The sequence below is a fragment of the Oryx dammah genome, unplaced genomic scaffold, assembly GCF_014754425.2.
Source record: "Oryx dammah isolate SB20612 unplaced genomic scaffold, SCBI_Odam_1.1 HiC_scaffold_20, whole genome shotgun sequence".
In the NCBI taxonomy this organism is placed as follows: domain Eukaryota; kingdom Metazoa; phylum Chordata; class Mammalia; order Artiodactyla; family Bovidae; genus Oryx; species Oryx dammah.
In genome coordinates this window covers 60,738,664-60,759,180 of record NW_024070204.1, presented here as the reverse complement: position 1 = coordinate 60,759,180, position 20,517 = coordinate 60,738,664, and the positions used below count along the sequence as shown (strand labels likewise).

Genomic DNA, 20,517 nt, shown 5'->3' with positions numbered 1-20,517 from the left:
TAGTAGGGAAATAGCTGTATGAGTATGAGTAGAAATTCAAATAGTAAAATGAAAAGACTTACTGTTAACATGTGTGTGTCTAATTCTGGAGGATCAATTAACCTAGCCACCGACTCCATAAACACAAAGAAAGCTATTACCACTAGAAAAAGCCCGTTAATAAATCCAGAGAGAATTTCTATTCGGCCATACCTAAAAATGGAGAATATATTTTTAGAAAAGGAAATTGACAAATGAAGTATTTTTAAAATATAAACATTATTATGTTATAAATGAGGAAATGAGCCCAGATTTTCAACTACACAAACAGTAAGACTTGAAAATTACCAACATTTTAAATATCATACTATTGCTGGAAGGTTTATATGTTTGTTGAGATTTTATGTGTTTATCAGAGTCCTTCTTCAGTGTCCCCTCTTATACAACGCCTGTCCTAATTTCTTAGCAAGAAATTACTTTTCTCTCTTTCAAGACTTTGATGTTCTCTGTATCTGTCACAACACACAGATTCAGCTTGTATCAAGATTTTTTGTATCTTTGGCTCATCCATCTTTCAAAATATAAACAGCTGAAAATAAGCTGAATTTATTAACCTATTTACAGTAGGTCTTTATCAAAATACTCTGCACAAATCATGGATTCTAATATTCACTGAATGATTCACTTAGTGAAAGGATACTGCATGCATAGTCACTTCAAAGTTTGAATTCTCTAACAGCAAAGAAGTGAATGAACATGCACATTCCATGACCTCAAAGAAACACCGTTGGCCAAACAGCTCACTATTTAACTGATTTTTGCTATCTATGAGGAGGATTTGTTAGGGAATATGGTCTTAAGCTTACTGCCATTCAGTATTTATCAAATGCTTGGTTTATTTCCTCTTATCTACTTTAAAGAAAAATTAGGCTCTGAAAAATTAAATTTGTATTAAAGGTAGTAAAATTTTATCCCATGAGATGGAATTTGCTATTAACAAGCCTTGAAGTCAGTGTACCTACCCATAGGAGAAAATCCGAGTTGCTTTCCATCTGCTCATCAGGGCTGCAAAAAGTCCCATGACCAAAGCAGAGCAGTCAAAGAGCATGTGAAATCCATCTGAGATCAGACCCAGACTATTGGTCAACACGCCATAGAATAATTCCACAAAGGTAAAAAGCTAAAACATGTTCCAAAAAAAAAAACACACAACAACAACAGGGGAATAGTTTTTATTTCTCAAAAAAAACAATTGGGAAATGCTGTTTTAAGATAAACTTATCAGAATTTGATCATAAGGAATTTAATGCTTAATTACCCAAAGCTTACTTGAAGATATACTGCCTCTTTCATTACTTAACTGATTCTCATACAAGAAATCTCATTTCATATAAATGGTAAGAAATCATGCTAAATCAGGTATGTCCATCTTATAAATTATTTAAAAGGAGACAGCTTTATCTACATGTCTGTAGAACTCAATAAACTAGATTAGAAAATGTCAGCAATCTGGTTGGGAGTGAGATCCCATAGGAGTACATAAGAATCTTTATAAGCTACTCTTGAATGGCACACTAAACCAATGTCTCTAAAATACCTCAAAAGTGTTTAAGCAGTATGAATAAGCTCCTGTAATCTTTCTACTAGAGAAAATATTTTAGCCCACCTCTAACTATTAACAATATTTGGGAATAACAAAAATTACACCAGAACTGTCAAAAGATTAAGCCTTCAAAAAGAAAGAAAAGAAAAAAGATTAAGCTTTCAAGATATGCCATTAATATTTAAAACTCTTACCAGATTCAAACACAAGAAGTAAAAGATCTGCCTAGAGTCATTTTCCTCAAGAATTTGTTTTAGTGATTCCTTAATAAACCTAGGGATGGACTGGGAACTATGCTGAAAAGCGTCACCCATGAAGTTATAAAGAGGTGTTCCTTCAGGAGAATATCCAATGAGGGTACCTTTCTGTCCTCTCTTAGAAGGAGATGATAAGATGTTGGCAGCTAAAAGAAGGAAAAAAAAAATATATATATATATACATATATTACAAAAATTTTAAAAGTTTAACCTACAGAACCCAACAGTATCTCTCAGCACTATGTAAGCACTGAACACACTCCCCAGTTGAGTGAATGAGCCGCAGAATCCACAGGAAGGAACTTGCTAGGGGAAATGCTCACATAAGGTGAAGAACACAGCGCTGACCACCACTCCTCCAGAAAGCACGTGCTCTGTGCCCTCCTGGCGTGCTGCTCTGTCCACAGGCCGGAGCTGGCCTGCTATCGGATGTGTCCATAACTTTCCAAACAGTAGAGCGCTGATAAAAATGGGAAAGGATCCATAGCGGGCACATTTGGAAACTTCCATTTTGACTGAACAAATGGACTCGACATAGAAATCCAGGATCATGACAAAAAAAATAACCGTTGAGAAAGGCATAATGAGAGAAAACCAAGAATCGACTTTACTCTAGAAATTAAAAAAAAAAAAAAATGTTAATACCATATGGGTATAAAGTTCACATCTTATATTTTAGTTAATCTGTTTATGTGTAAACAAGTTTTCCCATGATTCAATACAACTTGTAAAATGCCAAAATATGAGTTATTGTTACATTTTCCTCGTATTCCCCAAAGTATTAAAAAAAGAAGCATTATGGTTTAATAATTTTATAAATACTTGGTGATGTGCAATCCTTGGGTTTTTGGGTAAGTATTAAATTATTTGGGGTAGTATTTAACTGAAGGGATCAGTTAAATACTACCACAGGGACGAGAGAGGTATATAAATGTAATAGTACTTGATTTGTATTTTCTATAAACAATAAAGTTAACTCTAAACAAGTTTCAAAACCTATAAAGAAAATGGCAAAGAAATTTAAGCCACTTGCAACATCAAACTGAAATAAAATATAATGTACTGAACTAAAATCTATAAGTAATAGTAATTTATTTTACTTATTACCAATAAATTCCTGCTCTTACCTCAGTTGTCACAGAAAGAACAATGACCCATGGGCATAAGAGAAGTACAGAAACAATTTGGGATAAAGCTTGAAGACGTTTGGCTCCACCAACATCTATAGAGAGTTTTCTGGAAGCTGTATGAAAACCCACTTTACAACACAAAGCCAGTACTAGCAACAATACTCCACCCTGTGAGTAAAAGTAGATAAGTCTTATTAGAAACACAAGAGTTCAATACTTAAGCCTTAAATATATAATATTTAAAGAAATGGAGCTAGCATGTTTTTTTCATAACCCAAATTACTGAACTACTTAAATGGTTGGCAGTATTGTAAAACATTTTAAATGCACTTTTAAAGTTATTGTTGCTTTAACTTTTCAGAATCTCTCATGTTAAGAACAAAGAAAAGAAAACATACCTTGTGATCTGCCACACCTAAGAAGGCAATGGCTGTGTAAAGCATGTGGGTTAGAGCACTGTCATGATGTCCTTCAGCTAAGTGAGTTGGAGTAAAGGAAAAAAAATTTAACTCTTTGAATCCTGAAGTCCTCCTGGAATTTACCTACTATTTTGGGTTCACTATTTATTAGTCTGAGGGCCCCAAACCTGACTATCCTCAATTATGTTTCCCTTAAAAACAAAAGAAGATAATGAAAAAATTAATTTAGGGAACATGATTTGTAAATTAGAATGGCTTGTATATACTTCTTTTGTTGTCTCCAAGACAAGTATAATAGTGCTTAAGGCACAGTTGTTAAATTTTAGTACATAACCTCCAAAAGACATATGCATACCTACTAGAACAAAGTGACGAGAACAAGGAACCTCCTTGGACCACTCCTATCTGATTCAATTAAGGTTGATTTTTTGGAATGCCATGTAAAACTCAGTCCTAAATCTGCTTCTTAGTCATTGATAACATAAACCTCAGCAAAATAAGCAGCAATCAAAAGAGGGTAGGATGGGCAACAGTTGTTTAACAGTCAACCTGAAGTTTTGCAAAAGTCATACCATTCTCTTTCACTGTAACACAGTAAACTGGTCTTAGTTAATGAATAGGTTTTAGGGCAGTATCAATCACCAGAAGATTCAAAACTGGTGTTCTGAGCCCTGCTAAAAGGAAAGGGCTAAGGGTATGTGGTAGAGAAGGCAATGGTATCCCTCTCCAGTACTCTTGCCTGGAAAATCCCATGGATGGAGGAGCCTGGTGGGCTGCAGTCCATGGGGTCGCTAAGAGTTGGACATGACTGAGAGACTTCACTTTCACTTTTCACTTTCATGCATTGGAGAAGGAAATGGCAACCCACTCCAGTGTTCTTGCCTGGAGAATCCCAGGGATGGGGGAGCCTGGTGGGCTGCCATCTCTGGGGTCGCACAGAGTCGGACACGACTGAAGCGACTTAGCAGCAGCAAGGGTATGTGGATAGGAAAGAACAAGCCATGTCTGCAGAGGAAAATGAGTAGATATATTTGATTGGAAGCTGGGTTTAGTCAATATAAGAGAGGAGTGGGGGGCTGAGTTGGAAATAATTTAGAGCAAGGGAGTGAATACCAGATTAAGGAATTTAAACTTCTTTCAGGTAAGAAGATGCCAAAGGTTTTTTCATTTAATTTCAAAAAAGTTTATATTTAATAACTGCCACTGCCTTCTAAAGAGAGCATTTATTTAAATCATTAAATTACAAGGGAGCAAACAGGTTGATTTTATTGAGTGAGTAAATCATACATATATATGTATACACATACATACATTAGCGCCACAACATTCTAAAATATTCTTTCATTGTCCCAAAATTGCTGAAAATTTAGGGTGCTTTATAAGATGTCTAACTTAGAATGAATTTATTCACTATTTGAATAGTGATTTAGAATACCTACATTAATCTATGAAAGTTTCATTCACGATTGATTAGTTTAATTCAGTTACTCCTTCCTTCCCATTCTGCCAGTCTTCTGTTTTCCCGTAAGACTAAAAAACTCCCATCTTCTGCAAAAGGATACGGTGCTCAGCCATTTTAGCCATGAGGTCATCATTGTCAAAAAGCAACAGGCAAATCACAGCAATAATGAAAAAAGCAGCCCCCCTTGTCTGAAAATGAAGAGAATAATACCAAGAGTGGCTTTTTCAAGTGTTGATTTTTAAGATCATGACTATACAAATGCTAAAGAAAAATTTTTCAAATACCTATTTAAAGAAAATAACATTTGACATTAAAATCTTTATACTATACATGTAAATTTATAGTATTAACAGTAAGATGCAAAAGTAAAGAGCTCCCATAAATTCTGCAGTATGTTTTCAGGGCACTTTAAGACACTTAATAATGACAACTTCAATTGTGTCTTTGCTACTATGAATAGGGATATTACCATGCACAAACTATTAAATGTTCAAAGAACCAATCTTCTTAAATGTTACTTTGCTTCTGTTTGAAAAGCTCAAGTAGCTAAGGAATAATTAGTAGTGACATTTTATTCTCTAACATGCAAGTAATAGTGAAGACAGTTGATTTACAATAATGTCAGTACTCTAGTTATCATTCTTCTAGGAAAAGAACTGAGGGCATGTTAAGAAAATCAGTAGTCATCTCTAATATCTAGTAAAGGTATAATGCACTTAAAAGCTGACATACTTCTTAAGTTCTCATTCCAGGAAAGGATTTTGACAAAAAAAAATTAAAGGAAGGACATACTATCCAGGTTTATGCAAATACTTCAGAATTTTTCATACAGAAGCAATCTAAATAGCACTATTATACATTCTCTAGTTACAAATTTACAGGTGTAATACCAGATACTTTCAGAAAATAAAAATTTTAAGTGCAAAATGAGGATTTTTATTCATTACAAGATAACCACTATACTTGATAAATTTCCTATCAGTGTGGTAGGTATTTTGACAAAGTCAGTATCCATAAGCCATACAATTTAAAATTTCCTAATTTTCATTGAATCAGGACATGGTAAATTAACAATACCCAAACATGGAGACTATAACTTAAGACAGTTCTGGTTAGATGCCCAGATTCATTACCCACTCTAATGAGAGGATATGTAAGATCTATACTCTCATTTTAGTACAGTAAAATGTCTAATGTTTTAAAGTCATTTGTATTTATTTTATGAGTTGTCTTTGTCCTTAGCTCGTTTATGTTGAAGATCTTCAGCATTTTTTAAAACTATTTGAGAGATCTGAGTATATATATATTTTGAATGTAAAATTTTGTGGCAATTTGTTACCATTGTTAGTTTGCACAATTATTTTCCAAATATTTTTATTTATTTATTCTTTTGGGTGTACCACGTAGGATCCTAGTTCCCCTCCCGGGGAAGCGTTCCTTGCAGTGGAAGCTCAGAGTTTAACCAGTCCTGCCAGGGAAGTCCCTGCACAATGGTATCTGTTACGTAGACGTTTGTAATCATTATGAAGTCACATGTACTGGTTTTCTCTTTTGTAATTTTTTGACATTGATTTTGGAGTATGCTGTGAGTACACTTAACGTTTATTTTGGAATACTCTGTGAGTAAAGGAAAAAGATTAAATAGTAGCATATACTTTAATACTCATAGATCCAATCTGAAATGTACAAGTTGGGCAGACTCACTTTGCTCTACTTGGCATATTGCTTTGGTTACTTTATTTTATTCACTACTGAGCCTGAAAGTCCCTTTCAGAAAAGAGACTATTATACCTTATTTGCCTTTATTTCTCCTTTCCTCTGTAACACAGGAAGCATTTAATTTGGTAAGTAAAAGTGTTGTAGTTGTAAGAACTTTTAATTGCATACTGATGATAAATTTACTAAAAGTAGGTTAATACTTAAATTATATAAGATGAATAGGGTTGCCTACTTGGCAAATGTTCATCAAACTTTAAATATAACAAGTTTTTAGGGACATATTTTCCAAAAATGATGTACAGGAGTTAAGAATGAAATAGGGGAGGGCTCAGGTAAAGCATGAAGGAGATGTTTGCAGTGATTGATCAGTTCTGTATCTTTGACTATGGTGATGGTTAAACAAATCTAAACACACACACACACACACAAACATATACACATGAGTGTATGTAAAACTGGTGAAATCTGAATACTGTCTATGGGTTGTACCGATGTCAGTTTCCTGGTTTCGACAGTGTACTTGAGCTGCTAAGAAGCTACTGCTGACACTGAGTGAAGCCACAAGGACCTCTCTGTACTGTATTTGCAGCTTCCTAGGCTTCCCAGGTGGCTCAGTGGTAAAGAATCTGCCTGCAGTGCAGAAGACACAGGAGATATGGGTTCAATTCCTGGGTCAGGAAGATCCCTTGGAGGAGGAAGTGGCAACCCACTCTAGTATTCTCGCCTGGAAAATTCCATGGACAGAGCAGCCTGGCAGGCTGCAGCCCATGGGGTCTTGAAGAGTCAGACACGACTGAGTACACACACACATATGCAGGAATTTATAATGATTTAAAAATAAACAGTAAAAAATAGAACACTTATGAGAAAAATTTATAATTAGCAAAAAGTCTCTGCATTCTTCTAAATGCGAAAGGATATACTATTTTATTGCCTTCCAATATTTTACTTGTATACTTTCAATTTTCAAATAATGGAAAATTCTACCTTTGCTGGTCCTCCTCCAGAACTAGTGAACAAAACACTGAGCAGTGAGATGACAACAATATCACTGTGCTCGAATAGCAGCAAGGTCCTACAAAAATAAAACACCGTAATTCATGAAGTATGTCTGATCTTTATCAGGAAGCAGGAATTCAACTGGATTAAGGGAGAAGAAAATACATCTTCCCCCTTGATTTCATAAACTGTTATGGAAAAAATAAACATGCACAGCTGCCTTGGAAAACATTCTGGCATTTTCTATCTCAGAAAGCTGTAACTACAAATATCTAATAATGCTACTTGTAGGATTATATCATACATATTTCTTATATACATGTACCAGGAAACACTTATAAGATACCAGCATTGTTTGTAATATCCCTAAGCTGGAAACAACCTAACTGCTCACTGATGAGAGAATGGGTAATATAATATAGAGTGTATCCATTCAAAGGACTATTATACAGTGGTAAAAATGAAGGAAATTCTACAAATATACACAAATTCTAAGAAATACAGAATTGTATACTTTACAAGTGCTGCAGACTGAATGTTTGTGTCCCTCCCTGCCTGGTAGGCTACAGTCTATGGGGTTGCAAAGAGTCAGACATGACTGAGCGACTTCACTTCACTTCCCTGCCCCAAGGTTAAACTCAATCCCCAACATGACGGTATTAGGAGGTAAGGAACACCTTTGAGAGGTGCTTAAGGTTATGAGGGTGAAACTCTCATAAATGAGATTAAAGCTTTATAAAAGAGACCAAAGGGAGCGCCCTTGCCCCTTCTGCTATGTCAGGTTACAGTGAAGAAACAAGATGGCTTTCTATGAACCAGGAAGAGGTCTCTCATCACACATCGAATCACCTGTACCTGGATCCTGGCCTTCCTGGCCTCCAGAATCGTAAGAAACAAATGTGCATTTTTTTAAAGTCACCCAGCCCATGGTATTTCTGTTACAGCAGCCCAAATGGACTGAGACAAAAAGAGTGAATTTTATGGTATATGAATTATATTTCAAAAAACCAACATAAAACAGAAAGAACTATAATACATATGTATATATATATACACACACACTACATGCATCAAAATGAGCAAATCTCAAACATATCACTGCATGTAAAAAGTATGCTGCACAAAAGTACATGCAATGTAATTCTATTCATATCAAGTAAAAAATCTGCAAAAAAGAAATACTGGTTACATCCAATGGTAGCCAGAGACAGGGATTTAATCAGGAGGGGGATTCATAAGGCACCAGAGGAACTGGTAAGGTTTTATTTGGGGGAACACATGAATGTTCATATTAATTTAGATTTATTGTTTTATATGTATGAAATATTAAAAAATTATTGCCAGCTGAAGGGAGCTTATAGGATCTACAGATCTTGGGCTTCTCATTAAGAAAATTTTCATTTTTCCTCTTTACTCAAAATCTGTAATGAAAACATGGCAGTGATTATTTTAGTTCTGTTAACATTTGGGAAATTACAATAAAAAAAAAATCAGCAGAATGACAGTAACTTGAAATAAGACAGGCTATGAAACACCAAAGAAGTCTATGACCAAGAAGCTGAATGACGATTTTAGTAAAAGAATGAGAGGGGCAGCATTGGCAGAGGAGCTGGTAGTACTGAGGGTTGTAAGGGCAGAAACAGATGACTAAATGAGGAGCCAAATAAGAATTAACAACTTTCCCCCTTCCTTCCCTGACACTCAGTGATGGTGATTTAGTAACAAACAGACCAAAGGATCACTTTAGGAGGAAGAAATGATCAGTCAGTCATATTTAAGCATAAACTGAAAAGGCTTTCCCCAAGCTGCAAAATTCCAGCCAGCTTTCCCACCACTCCAGGATCCTACTGCTGTCACGGACCGGGATGTGACGTTGGAGTTCTATATATTCCTCTTTCAAAAAGTACAGGGTAAACAAGCTACAGGGAGACAAACCCAGAGCTCGTTTATTCATGGGAGAGAAGAAAAGCCTTTTCACAAAGCAGGTCCCATTAATCACTTTCTACTCTGTCCACTCCATCACCCTGAGTGCATTTGTTTAGAATACCCTTCAGCTTACTCCTTGCTTCTTGTCCCCATATTCTTCCCTCATCAATGGCAGGGTACTTTTTCTTATAATTTTGAGAGAGAGAAACATTAAGACTTATACACAGTTGCACCTGTCATAATTCTTATTAAATTAAGTGGCCCTAAAGCATTTTGCCCCCTGAACTGACCAATTTATATAAAAGAATCTATATAGACTTAGGGGAATATGAAATCAGAGTTAACTCATCTTAAATCTGATGACTGGTGCACTATTTCCAAGACATTTTTTATAACCATACCTTTCACACATCTTCTGTGGATACTACAGGACTTTCAGAGTTGGAGGAGGGAGCATTTTTAAAAGATTTTGCTCTTCTCCTTATTGGCTGATTTTATTTACCATTTTAGACTTTTTATTTCTAAAATCAGCTGCTAAAAGGGATATAATCAATGAATAACAAAAAAGCCATTTATGCTAAAATTTTTCTGAAACTGTTTGGTGGACTCTAGTAAAATATCTATGACAGATCATGAACAATACATTAATGCTATTCAACATAGTCCATAGACTAAACAGGTCCTCAATATATATGTATACTTACTTAGTTGTACCCAATGCTGTCGAAGTGAAAGAAGCATTTGTATAAAACTGACAAAAATATTTGACATTAAAACATAATGGCAGAAAACTAATATTCCAAATGAAGAAATAAGAACACTCAAAACATGCCTTTCTATTTACCTTAGTGGTCCACAAAGCGTGAGGCCAAAAAACCACAAGAGTGAAATGATACACCCAGCAATTGCATGTTTAAATATTTTGATCCACTAAAAATGGAAACAAAAAATTATGTTAGCCAGATATCTCAAAATCTGAAACAAAACACATAGGGGAAGATAATGGTAACACAAATATTTTAAAGGCCAAATAATTACATATTTTGAAATCAAGCAGAAATTATTAAGATGTCTTGACTAAATCTAGATTTGCAAGATACTATACTGTTTTGCATTTTCTATATTCTTCTCTGGTGCTAAATCTTTTTCTATAGAGTACAATTTTCTCCATTTTTTACATTAGTTCTCACCAGTTTGCCAGGAACATAAAATGTTTTAGTCTTTAAATTCTTCTCCAGCAGGAATAGTCAATTCTCCAATTATTTGAAAAGGGAGGTGGGGAAATTAAGATGGGGTTTAAAAATTAATCCTATTTTAAAAAATGTTCTTGGTCCTCTAAAACAGAGGTACTTAAATTTCTTTCTAATAAAAAAATCACAGCACAGGTTTCTAAGTTGTGGCATAAAGCAAACATGTAGTAGGATATAAGTGCTGTCCAAAGAGGTGGTAATGTGAGATGATTATGCAGAATGTAGGACACTTCTGGGTATGCATCCTGAATCTCAGATGCTTAAAGAAAATAATAATGATGACGAGGGAGACAGCCAGTATGCACTGCACACTCACTACGTGGGTTTTCCCAGGTGGCACTAGTGGTAAAGAATCCGCCTGCCAATGCAGGAGACGTAAGAAATGCAGGCTTGCTCCCTGGGTTGGGAAGATCCCCTGGAGGAGGGCATGGCAACCCACTCCAGTATTCTTCCCTGGAGAATCCCCATGGGCAGAGGAGCCTGGCTGGCTACAGTCCACTCGTTGCAGAGTCTGAAGCGACTTAACACTTACAACATGTCCAGCACTATTTAAAGAACTTCACATGTATTAATCCATTTATTCCTCATAGCTTCATTAGGAAAGCATTATCACCTGCATTTTCAGGTGAGAAACTGAAGGTAAAGAAATTAAGTAACTTACTTTAAGTAAGAGTTAGTAACTAGAACAGCCATGAATCTGTCTGACTCCAGATGCCTTGTTTTTAACCCTTATGCTTCACCTGTTTCCCAGTGACATCTATCCTAGTTTTGTGGGCATATCTATATGCCTGATTTGTAAATCTTTTCAAAATATGGACCGTGTATTAAAGGAAATAATTATATGCATGTTTGAGACATCTTCTACCCTATACTACATTTTTAAATACTTCATTATCTTAGCACTTTATAGTTTACTCTTAAAGCCTCAGTTCTGAAAAGCTAAGTCAAGAGCAAGTTAACTCTAGAAATGTTCTGTTGTGCACTTAAAATCATTCAATAAGTAACCCTAATCAAGGAAAGAACAGTGCCTCCTGGTCTACTGCTAGGACAAAAGGATTCTGCAAAAGACTTACCTGGCGTTTGGTAATACTTTTCCCAGAAGAAAAAGGCTTTTGAAACAAAACCATAAGAAATGCAGTCCTGTGAATATTGAAATATTAACAAATTAGTATTAATTAATCTTATATACAAGGTATGGTTTAAAGTAAAGACACTTAAATATACGAGAACTTGAAGGGTATGTTAGCCTCTAAAGAAATTATACTAGAGAACACTTATTTTAATAAGGCTTCTGCCACGATGTCTTGGGAACTCTTCTTTCTTTTGTAATGGCCTTCAAAACCCAGTTTACAAGCCATAAAAGAACTCTCGATATTTTTTTATACTCTGAAATACCAAAGAAAATAATTCCTACCTTCTCAAAAATTTAGTAATAACAAGTCTTGAAATAGAACTGAAAAAGTACTAATTATATACCCTACCTTTCACATATCCAAAATAGTTTTTAAAAATACATGTAACTGGTGCTTAAAATTTCCTAGTCAAGAATCACTTTTCATTATTACTAAAATTATACTGCCAGGAGTGTAACAAACTCTTATTAATACAGAGGTTGGTCACCATCAGTCCCAAGGTCCTGAGAACTTTTAGAGAGAATTTCTTACTACATGCAGACTAATGTAAAAGGTATACTGTAAGCAGGCCCTTCCCTGGTGGCTCAGATAGTAAGGAGTCTGCCTGCAATGAAGGAGACCCAGGTTAGACTGCTGGGTCAGGAAGATCCTCTGGAGAAGGAAATGGCAACCCACTGCAGTATTCTTGCCTGGAAAATCTCATAGACGGAGGAGCCTGGCAGGCTACAGTCCATGAGGTTGCAGAGTAGACATGACTGAGTGACTAGCACTTTTACTTTCTTTTCAAGCCTACCCTATATTACGAAGGGACATATAGTGAACACAGACCAGTGTGGTTCAACTTGGAAAATGAGGAACATCTGTGCCCAGACAAGGCTCAGGTGACATTCCATGCCAGCTGGAAGGTTACACTACCCCAGTGGGATGGTCTGGGAATCCCTAGGGCCCCTGAGGCCCTTTTAGGGAGCTGTGAGATCACACTATTTTTAAAGAACTATTTAGATATTATTTACTCTTTTGACTCTTATTCTCTCAGGGCTGTACAGGAGAGCTTTTCAGAAGCTAGTTCATGTGGGTTACTGCAACTGTAAGCAGTTGAATGCTGACGGTAACCGACTGAATGCTGACTCAGATGTGGGAATCCAGCTGTGTTCTATTAAGCCAGACATGAAATTTGCAAAAACTGCATTCAGTTCAGTTCAGTTGCTCAGTCGTGTCCAACTCTTTGTGACCGCATGGACTGCACCATGCCAGGCCTCCCTGTCCATCACCAACTCCCAGAGTTTACCCAAACTCATGTCCATTGAGTTGGTGATGCCATCCAACAATCTCATTCTCTGTCATCCACCTCTCCTCCTGCCCTCAATCTTTCCTAGCATCAAGGTTTTTTCAAACGAGTCAGCTTTTTGCATCAGGTGGCCAAAGTACTGGAGTTTCAGCTTCAACACCAGTCCTTCCAGTGAACACCCAGGACTGATCTCCTTTAGGATAGACTGGTTGGATCTCCTTGCACGCCAAGGGACTCTAAAGAGTCTTCTCCAACACCATAGTTCAAAACCATCAATTCTTTGGCACTCAGCTTTCTTTACAGTCCAACTCTAATGTCCATACATGACTACTGGAAAAACCATAGCTTTGACTAGAAGGACCTTTGTTGGGAAAGTAATGTCTCTGCTTTTCAATATGCTATCTAGGTTGGTCATAACTTTTCTTCCAAGGAGTGTCTTTTAATTTCATGGTTGCAGTCACCATCTGCAGTGATTCTGGAGCCCCCAAAAATAAAGTCTGACAGTGTTCCCACTGTTGCCCCATTCATTTCCCATGAAATGATGGGACCAGATGCCATGATGTTAGTTTTCTGAATGTTGAGCTTTAAGCCAACGTTTTTACTCTACCGTTTCATTTTCATCAAGAGGGTCTTTAGTTCTTATTCACTTTCTGCCGTATGGGTGGTGTCATCTGCATATCTGAGGTTATTGATATTTCTCCCAGCAATCTTGATTTCAGCTTGTGCTTCTTCCAGTCCAGCGTTTCTCATGATGTACTCTGCACAGAAGTTAAATAAGCAGGGTGACAATATACAGCCTTGCTGTACTCCTTTTCCTATTTGGAACCAGTCTGTTGTTCCATGTCCAGTTCTAACTGGACAGTTGCTTCCTGATCTGCATACAGATTTCTCAAGAGGCAGGTCAGGTGGTCTGGTATCTCTTTCAGAATTTTCCACAGTTTATTGTGATCCACACAGTCAAAGGCTTTGGCATAGTCAATGAAGCAGAAGTAGATGTTTTTCTGGAACTCTCTTGTTTTTTCCATGATCCAGCGGATGTTGGCAATTTGATCTCTGGTTCCTCTGCCTTTCCTAAATCCAGCTTGAACATCTGGAACTTCATGGTTCACGTATTGCTGAAGCCTGGCTTGGAGAATTTTGAGCATTACTTTACTAGCATGTGAGATGAGTGCAATTATGCGGTAGTTTGAGCATTTTTTGGCATTGCCTTTCTTTGGGATTGGAATGAAAACTGACCTTTTTCAGTCCCGTGGCCACTGCTAAGTTTTCCAAATTTGCTGGCATATTGAGTGCAGCCCTTTCACAGCATCATCTTTCAGGATTTGAAATAGCTCAACTGGAATTCCATCACCTCCACTAGCTTTGTTTGTACTGTTGCTTTCTAAGGCCCACTTGACTTCACATTCCAGGATGTCTGGCTCTAGGTGAGTGATCACACCATCATGATTATCTGGGTTGTGAAGACCTTTTTTGTACAGTTCTTCTGTGTATTCTTGCCACCTCTTCTTAATATATTCTGTTTCTGTTAGGTCCATACCATTTCTGTCCTTTATTGAGCCCATCTCTGCATGAAATATTCCCTTGGTATCTTTAATTTTCCTGAAGAGATCTCTAGTCTTTCCCATTCTATTATTTTCCTCTATTTCTTTGCACTGATCACTGAAGAAGGCTTTCTTATCTCTCCTTGCTATTCTTTGGAACTCTGTGTTCAAATGGATATATATTTCCTTTTCTCCTTTGCCTTTTGCTTCTCTTCTTTTCATAACTGTTTGTAAGGCCTCCTCAGCCAGCCATTTTGCTTTTTTGCATTTCTTTTTCTTGGGGATGGTCTTGTTCCCTGTCTCCTGTACAATGTCACGAATCTCGGTCCATAGCTCTATCTCGGTCCCAGGCACTCTATCAGGTCTATTCCCTTAAATCTATTTGTCACTTCCACTCTTCATAAAGGATTTGAATTAGGTCATACCTGAATGGTCTAGTGGTTTTCCCTACATTCTTCAATTTAAGTCTGAATTTGGCAATAAGGAGTTCATGATCTGATCCACAGTCAGCTCCTGGTCTTGTTTTTGCTGACTGTATAGAGTCCATCTTTGGCTGCAAAGAATATAATCAGTCGGATTTCCGTGTTGGCCATCTGGTGATTTCTACGTGTAGAGTCTTCTCTTGTGTTGTTGGAAGAGGGTGTTTGCTATGACCAGTGTGTTCTCTTGGCAAAACTCTATTAGCCTTTGCCCTGCTTCATTCTGTACTCCAAGGCCTTGCCTGTTACTTCCGGTGTTCCTTGACTTCCTACTTTTGCATTCCAGTCCCCTATAATGAAAAGGACATCTTTTTGGGGTGTTAGTTGTAGAAGGTCTTGTAAGTCTTTATAGAACTGTTCAACTTCAGCTTCTTCAACGTTACTGGGTGGGGCATAGACTTGGATTACTGTGATATTGAATGGTTTGCCTTGGAAACAAACAGAGATCATTCTGTCGTTTTTGAGATTGCATCCAAGTGTACATTTGGGACTCTTTTGTTGACAATGATGGCTACTCCATTTCTTCTAAGGGATTCCTGCCCACAGTAGTAGGTATAATGGTCATCTGAGTTAAATTCACCCATTCCAGTCCATTTTAGTTCGCTGATTCCTAGAATGTTGACGTTCAGTCTTGCCATCTCCTGTTTGACCACTTCCAATTTGCCTTGATTCATGGACCTAACATTCCAGGTTCCTATGCAACATTGCTCTTTACAGTATCGGACCTTGCTTCTATCACCAGTCACATCCACAACTGGGTGTTTTTGCTTTGGCTCCGTCCCTTCATTCTTTCTGGAGTTATTTCTCCACTGATCTCCAGTAGCATACTGGGCACTTACCAACTTGGGGAGTTCATCTTTCAGTGTCCTATCTTTCTTCCTTTTCATACTGTTCATGGGGTTCTCAAGACAAGAATACTGAAGTGGCTTGTCCAGTGGACCACATTTTGTCAGTGCTCTCCACCATGACCCGTCTGTCTTAGGTGGCCCTACATGGCATGGCTTAGTTTCATTGAGTTAGACAAGGCTGTGGTCTATGTAATCAGATTGGCTAGTTGTCTGTGATTGTGGTTTCAGTCTGTCTGCCCTCTGATGCCCTCTCTCAGTGCCTACTGTCTTACTGGGGTTTCTCTTACCTTGGTTGTGGGGTATCTCTTCACACATTAACACAAACTAAAGTAAAAGCTGATGTTTTGGCAAGCTAATAGAGTGTGACAATTCTTTTTTTTTTTTTTTTTTAATCCAGCCTGTTATCTCTAACCTTAGGTAGTCTATCTTTAAAATACATATATATATATATATATATATCTCAAATACTTTTCAGGAGGAATAAAATGCACAAAATATTTTATGTAAAACTTCCTAAAGATACTCAGTTAACACAGAATTTTCAAAGACATTAAAAAACATTAAGGAAAAAAAGAACTGTACACACTCACCCAAGTTTTAATATAAAAATGAACTGAACAATGTGAACTACTTTTAGGAGATCATATGATTCAAAAAGTCCAACAGCCTTCAGAAATTTAGTGAAACACAATAACACAATATATTTCGTTAATCTGAAAAGTAAAAACAGAAACAAGTTTCAGTTATCAGTGAAATCACAAGGAACTCTGAAATCTTTTTATTATACAATAGAGGTCATTATGAAAACCATAAATATAAACAAAAGATGAAACAAACAAAAACTCAACTCACCCCCCATGTGATAACTACTACTAACCTGGTATATATACTTTCAGATTCTTTTCATGTACATGAATGTATTATGTATAGGTACAGTCTATTAAAAAAAAAAGGCAAACTAAAAATAAACATTTTTGATTTCCTGAGTCACCTTGACTACTTTACAATGCACTTTTTAAAGAATTACTCCAAACAAAGAGAATAAAAACAGAAACCAAACTCTGTCATGAAATGAGACCATGATACAGGAAGGGAGAGGATGACAAACGCCTGAAGTTTTCCTCTCCTCTGCTTCGTTAAGTGGCTGCAGCAGTCACAGTTGAAGTCAAGTGACCTGACCTACAGTCTTGAAAAGGCTTAGGAATGTGAAGCACCTCAGAAAGGGTGTGGAGAAGGGAATGGAAACCCACTCCAGTATTCTTGCCTGGAGAATCCCATGGACTGGGGATTTATAGTCCACGGGGTTGCAAAGAGTTGGACACAACTGAGTGACTAACACACACACACACAAGACATGTGCCAAGTAGTTTGGTCTCCAGAATCCCACCCAGCACAGCCAGACAAACATTTTCCCTCAATGAGGACAGAACGAGTGAAGTTTAGCCTCTGGAGAGGTCTAGATAAAAGGCAAATGGGAAAAAAAAGGATGAGGTATTGGACTAAAACCACAGAGATTAAAATGAAGTTTCCCTTCTTTATCCCAACACACCTGTCTTCCCTCATTTAGCTCTAACATCCTAACTGTCAGACTTCAATCTCCCAGCAGGAGAACCCTTCTCTGGGAAGCCCATCAGGGGACAAGCCCTACACAAGTCTTCTAACTAGATTTTTAGGCCTCACTCAAATACGAAAAGCCAAATCTGGATAATTGATCATTTACGATAAGTCTATAACGACAGACCAAACTAACAAAGAAATTTAAAAGATACAGAGAGCATAGAGAATAGTCGAGAACATCAAAGAACTATATATTCTTGGACAAGAAAGAACAGTGCATCCAATGAAAACCTGGTGCTGCCATAAAAGAGGGAAAAGGAACTCCTGAAAGAGCAATGAGAAAACAGTGAAGAAATTATCTGTTCTCCAGCTTAGTAGAAGAACTGACTCATGTGAAAAGACCCTGATGCTGGGAAAGACTGAAGGCGGGAGGAGAAGAGGACGACAGAGGATGAGATGGTTGGATGGCATCACTGACTCAAGGGACATGAGTTTGAGTAAACTCCAGGAGTTGGTGATGGATAGGGAGGCCAGTCCATGGGGTTGAAAAGAGTCGGACACAACTTAGCAGCTAAACTGAACTGAACTGAGTCTTCTTTGATCATATACCTAGTATTTAAAAAAAAAAAAGTGCCTGAAACCCATTATTTAGATATTACAAACATGTACTACTACACTGATATTATTATATGTTATAAAATACACACAAATTAGAAATGAAAAAGAATGAGATAAAAATTTGAGAAATTCTAACAGATCATCTTCACAAGTCACCCAGGAGACTATCTGCCAAGTTTACGTCTAACAGGAGTTAATACATTAAAAAGGAGGTACAGGGGATGTGCAAAGCAGCACAGCAGAGGAAGAAGTCTCTACTCATGGGAGAAAAATACAAAAAAGCAGACACAGAAGTTTAAAGGAAACCTTAGTCATTCAAATAGTAGAGCTAAAACAGTTTGATCTGCAATGATACCAATGTACATAGGATGGTCTAAAAAATCATTGAGTGTGAATCATTAAGTCTCATGGTACTAAATCAACAAACAGTAATCTGCTTAAGAAGACATCAAAATATATACTTTGGAAGTTTTAATGCAACTGTGAAAATATATTTCAGTCCTTGAAAGAATGAATCTCAACAATTCTACCATCTTCACTGTCTGACAGCTCATTTTCTGTTTTAAACCAAATAACATTAAAGAAAATCATATTTAGAACAAAATGGTTTTTCTTTTCATGAACATAATCTGCAGGACCTTTTATTGTTGCCATTTGGGAATTTTAACTATGTGATAATTATCACCAATAAGCTAATAAAAACATTATGCAGAATGATGTAACTCAAATCTTAAAGCACAGAGAGGTTCCTACTTAATCTACCTATGAAAGTGAAGTCGCTCAGTCGTGTCCAACTCTTTGCGACCCACGGACTGTAGCCCACCAAGGCAAGAATACTGGAGTGGGTTGCCATTTCCTTCTCCAGGGGATCTTCCCAACCCAGGGATCGAACCCAGGTCTCCCACATCGCAGGCAGACGCTTTAACCTCTGCACCACCAGGGAAGCCAAATCTACTAATCTATAGAATAGTATAAATATTAAATTTTCTGTTTAAAAGATCAAGCAGATTTTCTGGGGTGATAAAAACGGCCTACAGCCTGATTGTGCTCAAAAGATGAATAGGCATTTTCGAAAAATGCAAACTGGTACCTTTAAAATCTACGCATTTTACAGTAATTTATATCTCAATGAGAAAAGGAGTATTGGAGAAAATAATAAAATTAGTGGCTATAACAGCTACAAAAAACTGAGTGTATTTTGTTTTTGGATTGTTTGCAGACTGACTGAAAACACAGTACGACATGAAAAATCCATCACATTTCTAGCAGTTATGTAGGTATGAAAGTAAATGTATATGTGCTAGAAAAAACAAAACACTAACATGTAAGAGCTGAAAAACACCTTGGAGATTCTCTAGTCCAATTCCTCCCCGTCGCCGATTGGGAACTTGAAGTCCACAGAGTTTGCGAGGGCCCAGCCCTTGACTCTTAAGTATGCGCTTTTCCTAGGTCACACAGAAAACCCAAGTTCATCCAGAAGGCTTTGGGGATTCCCATCTTCTAAACCAATTATATATTCAGTGGCCCTCGCAAAGGGTAAAATCATTAAATATTACCAACAAAATGCATATTAAAACCCAAGATTAATGCAGATTTTCTCTATTTAAGCTAGGGCTTCCCTGGTGGCTCAGAGGGGAAAGAGTCTGCCTGCAATGTGGGACACACACAGGTTTGATCCCTGGGTTGGGAAGAACACCTGGAGAAGGAAATGGCAACCCACTCCAGTATTCCTGCCTAGAGAATCCCACGGACAGAGGAGCCCAGCAGACTACAGTCTACCTGGTTGCAGAGTCGGATACGACTGAGCAACTTCACTTAAGCTAGAGAAAAAAGTCAGATTGAAAAAAAAGAAAAAAGTCAGATAGACTGAAGTAGATTAACTATATTAATGCTAATGATCATGGCAGCAATTTGTAATTAGTCAATAAAAATACTACTTTTGTATATTCAGTTATTTGTTCTTCTGTTTATTCAGTTCTTAATAAGGGGACTTACATAATATGTACTCAGCAAATGCTTCCTAAATGAAAGAATGCTAACTCTACTGTTAACATTTGTGTAATACAGCGATGTCTAGCATAGCAATACAGATAGCACGGTAATACAGTACATAACTGGCTGTCAAGCTTCTGGCAATTTAAACTGTCATCCACTCAGGCATGAATTCACAATGAGGGAAGAGAGAGGGAAGCTCAAAGCCTCAAGCACTTCACTCCTTCAGCTCTTAACGATATGTAAAAATAAGGCAGCAGGATAGAAGCAAGAGCACAAAGAACGACACTGTCAACAAGACAGGGAGGATAAACAAG

The 20,517-nt window shown here is 37.2% G+C and overlaps 1 protein-coding gene and 1 long non-coding RNA gene across 2 annotated transcripts in view; one reads left to right on the top strand and one right to left on the bottom strand.

Moving 5' to 3' along the window:
* SLC30A5 (solute carrier family 30 member 5) overlaps positions 1–20,517 on the bottom strand; it is a 34,098-nt gene that overhangs the window by 7,073 nt on the left and 6,508 nt on the right. The window contains exons 2-12 of the mRNA XM_040262650.1: positions 16,624–16,746; positions 11,818–11,884; positions 10,339–10,424; positions 7,557–7,644; positions 4,951–5,038; positions 3,368–3,444; positions 2,967–3,137; positions 2,163–2,451; positions 1,777–1,985; positions 1,002–1,159; positions 63–192 (exon numbers count right to left, since the gene is read on the bottom strand). Of these exons, the coding sequence (XP_040118584.1) occupies positions 63–192; positions 1,002–1,159; positions 1,777–1,985; positions 2,163–2,451; positions 2,967–3,137; positions 3,368–3,444; positions 4,951–5,038; positions 7,557–7,644; positions 10,339–10,424; positions 11,818–11,884; positions 16,624–16,746 (1,486 nt within the window). The remainder of the gene's footprint in view (positions 1–62; positions 193–1,001; positions 1,160–1,776; positions 1,986–2,162; positions 2,452–2,966; positions 3,138–3,367; positions 3,445–4,950; positions 5,039–7,556; positions 7,645–10,338; positions 10,425–11,817; positions 11,885–16,623; positions 16,747–20,517) is intronic.
* Positions 1–20,517, top strand: part of LOC120879606 — a 46,898-nt gene that overhangs the window by 21,121 nt on the left and 5,260 nt on the right. Inside the window, exon 2 of the long non-coding RNA XR_005724837.1 lies at positions 2,972–3,139. This is a non-coding gene — a long non-coding RNA (uncharacterized LOC120879606). The remainder of the gene's footprint in view (positions 1–2,971; positions 3,140–20,517) is intronic.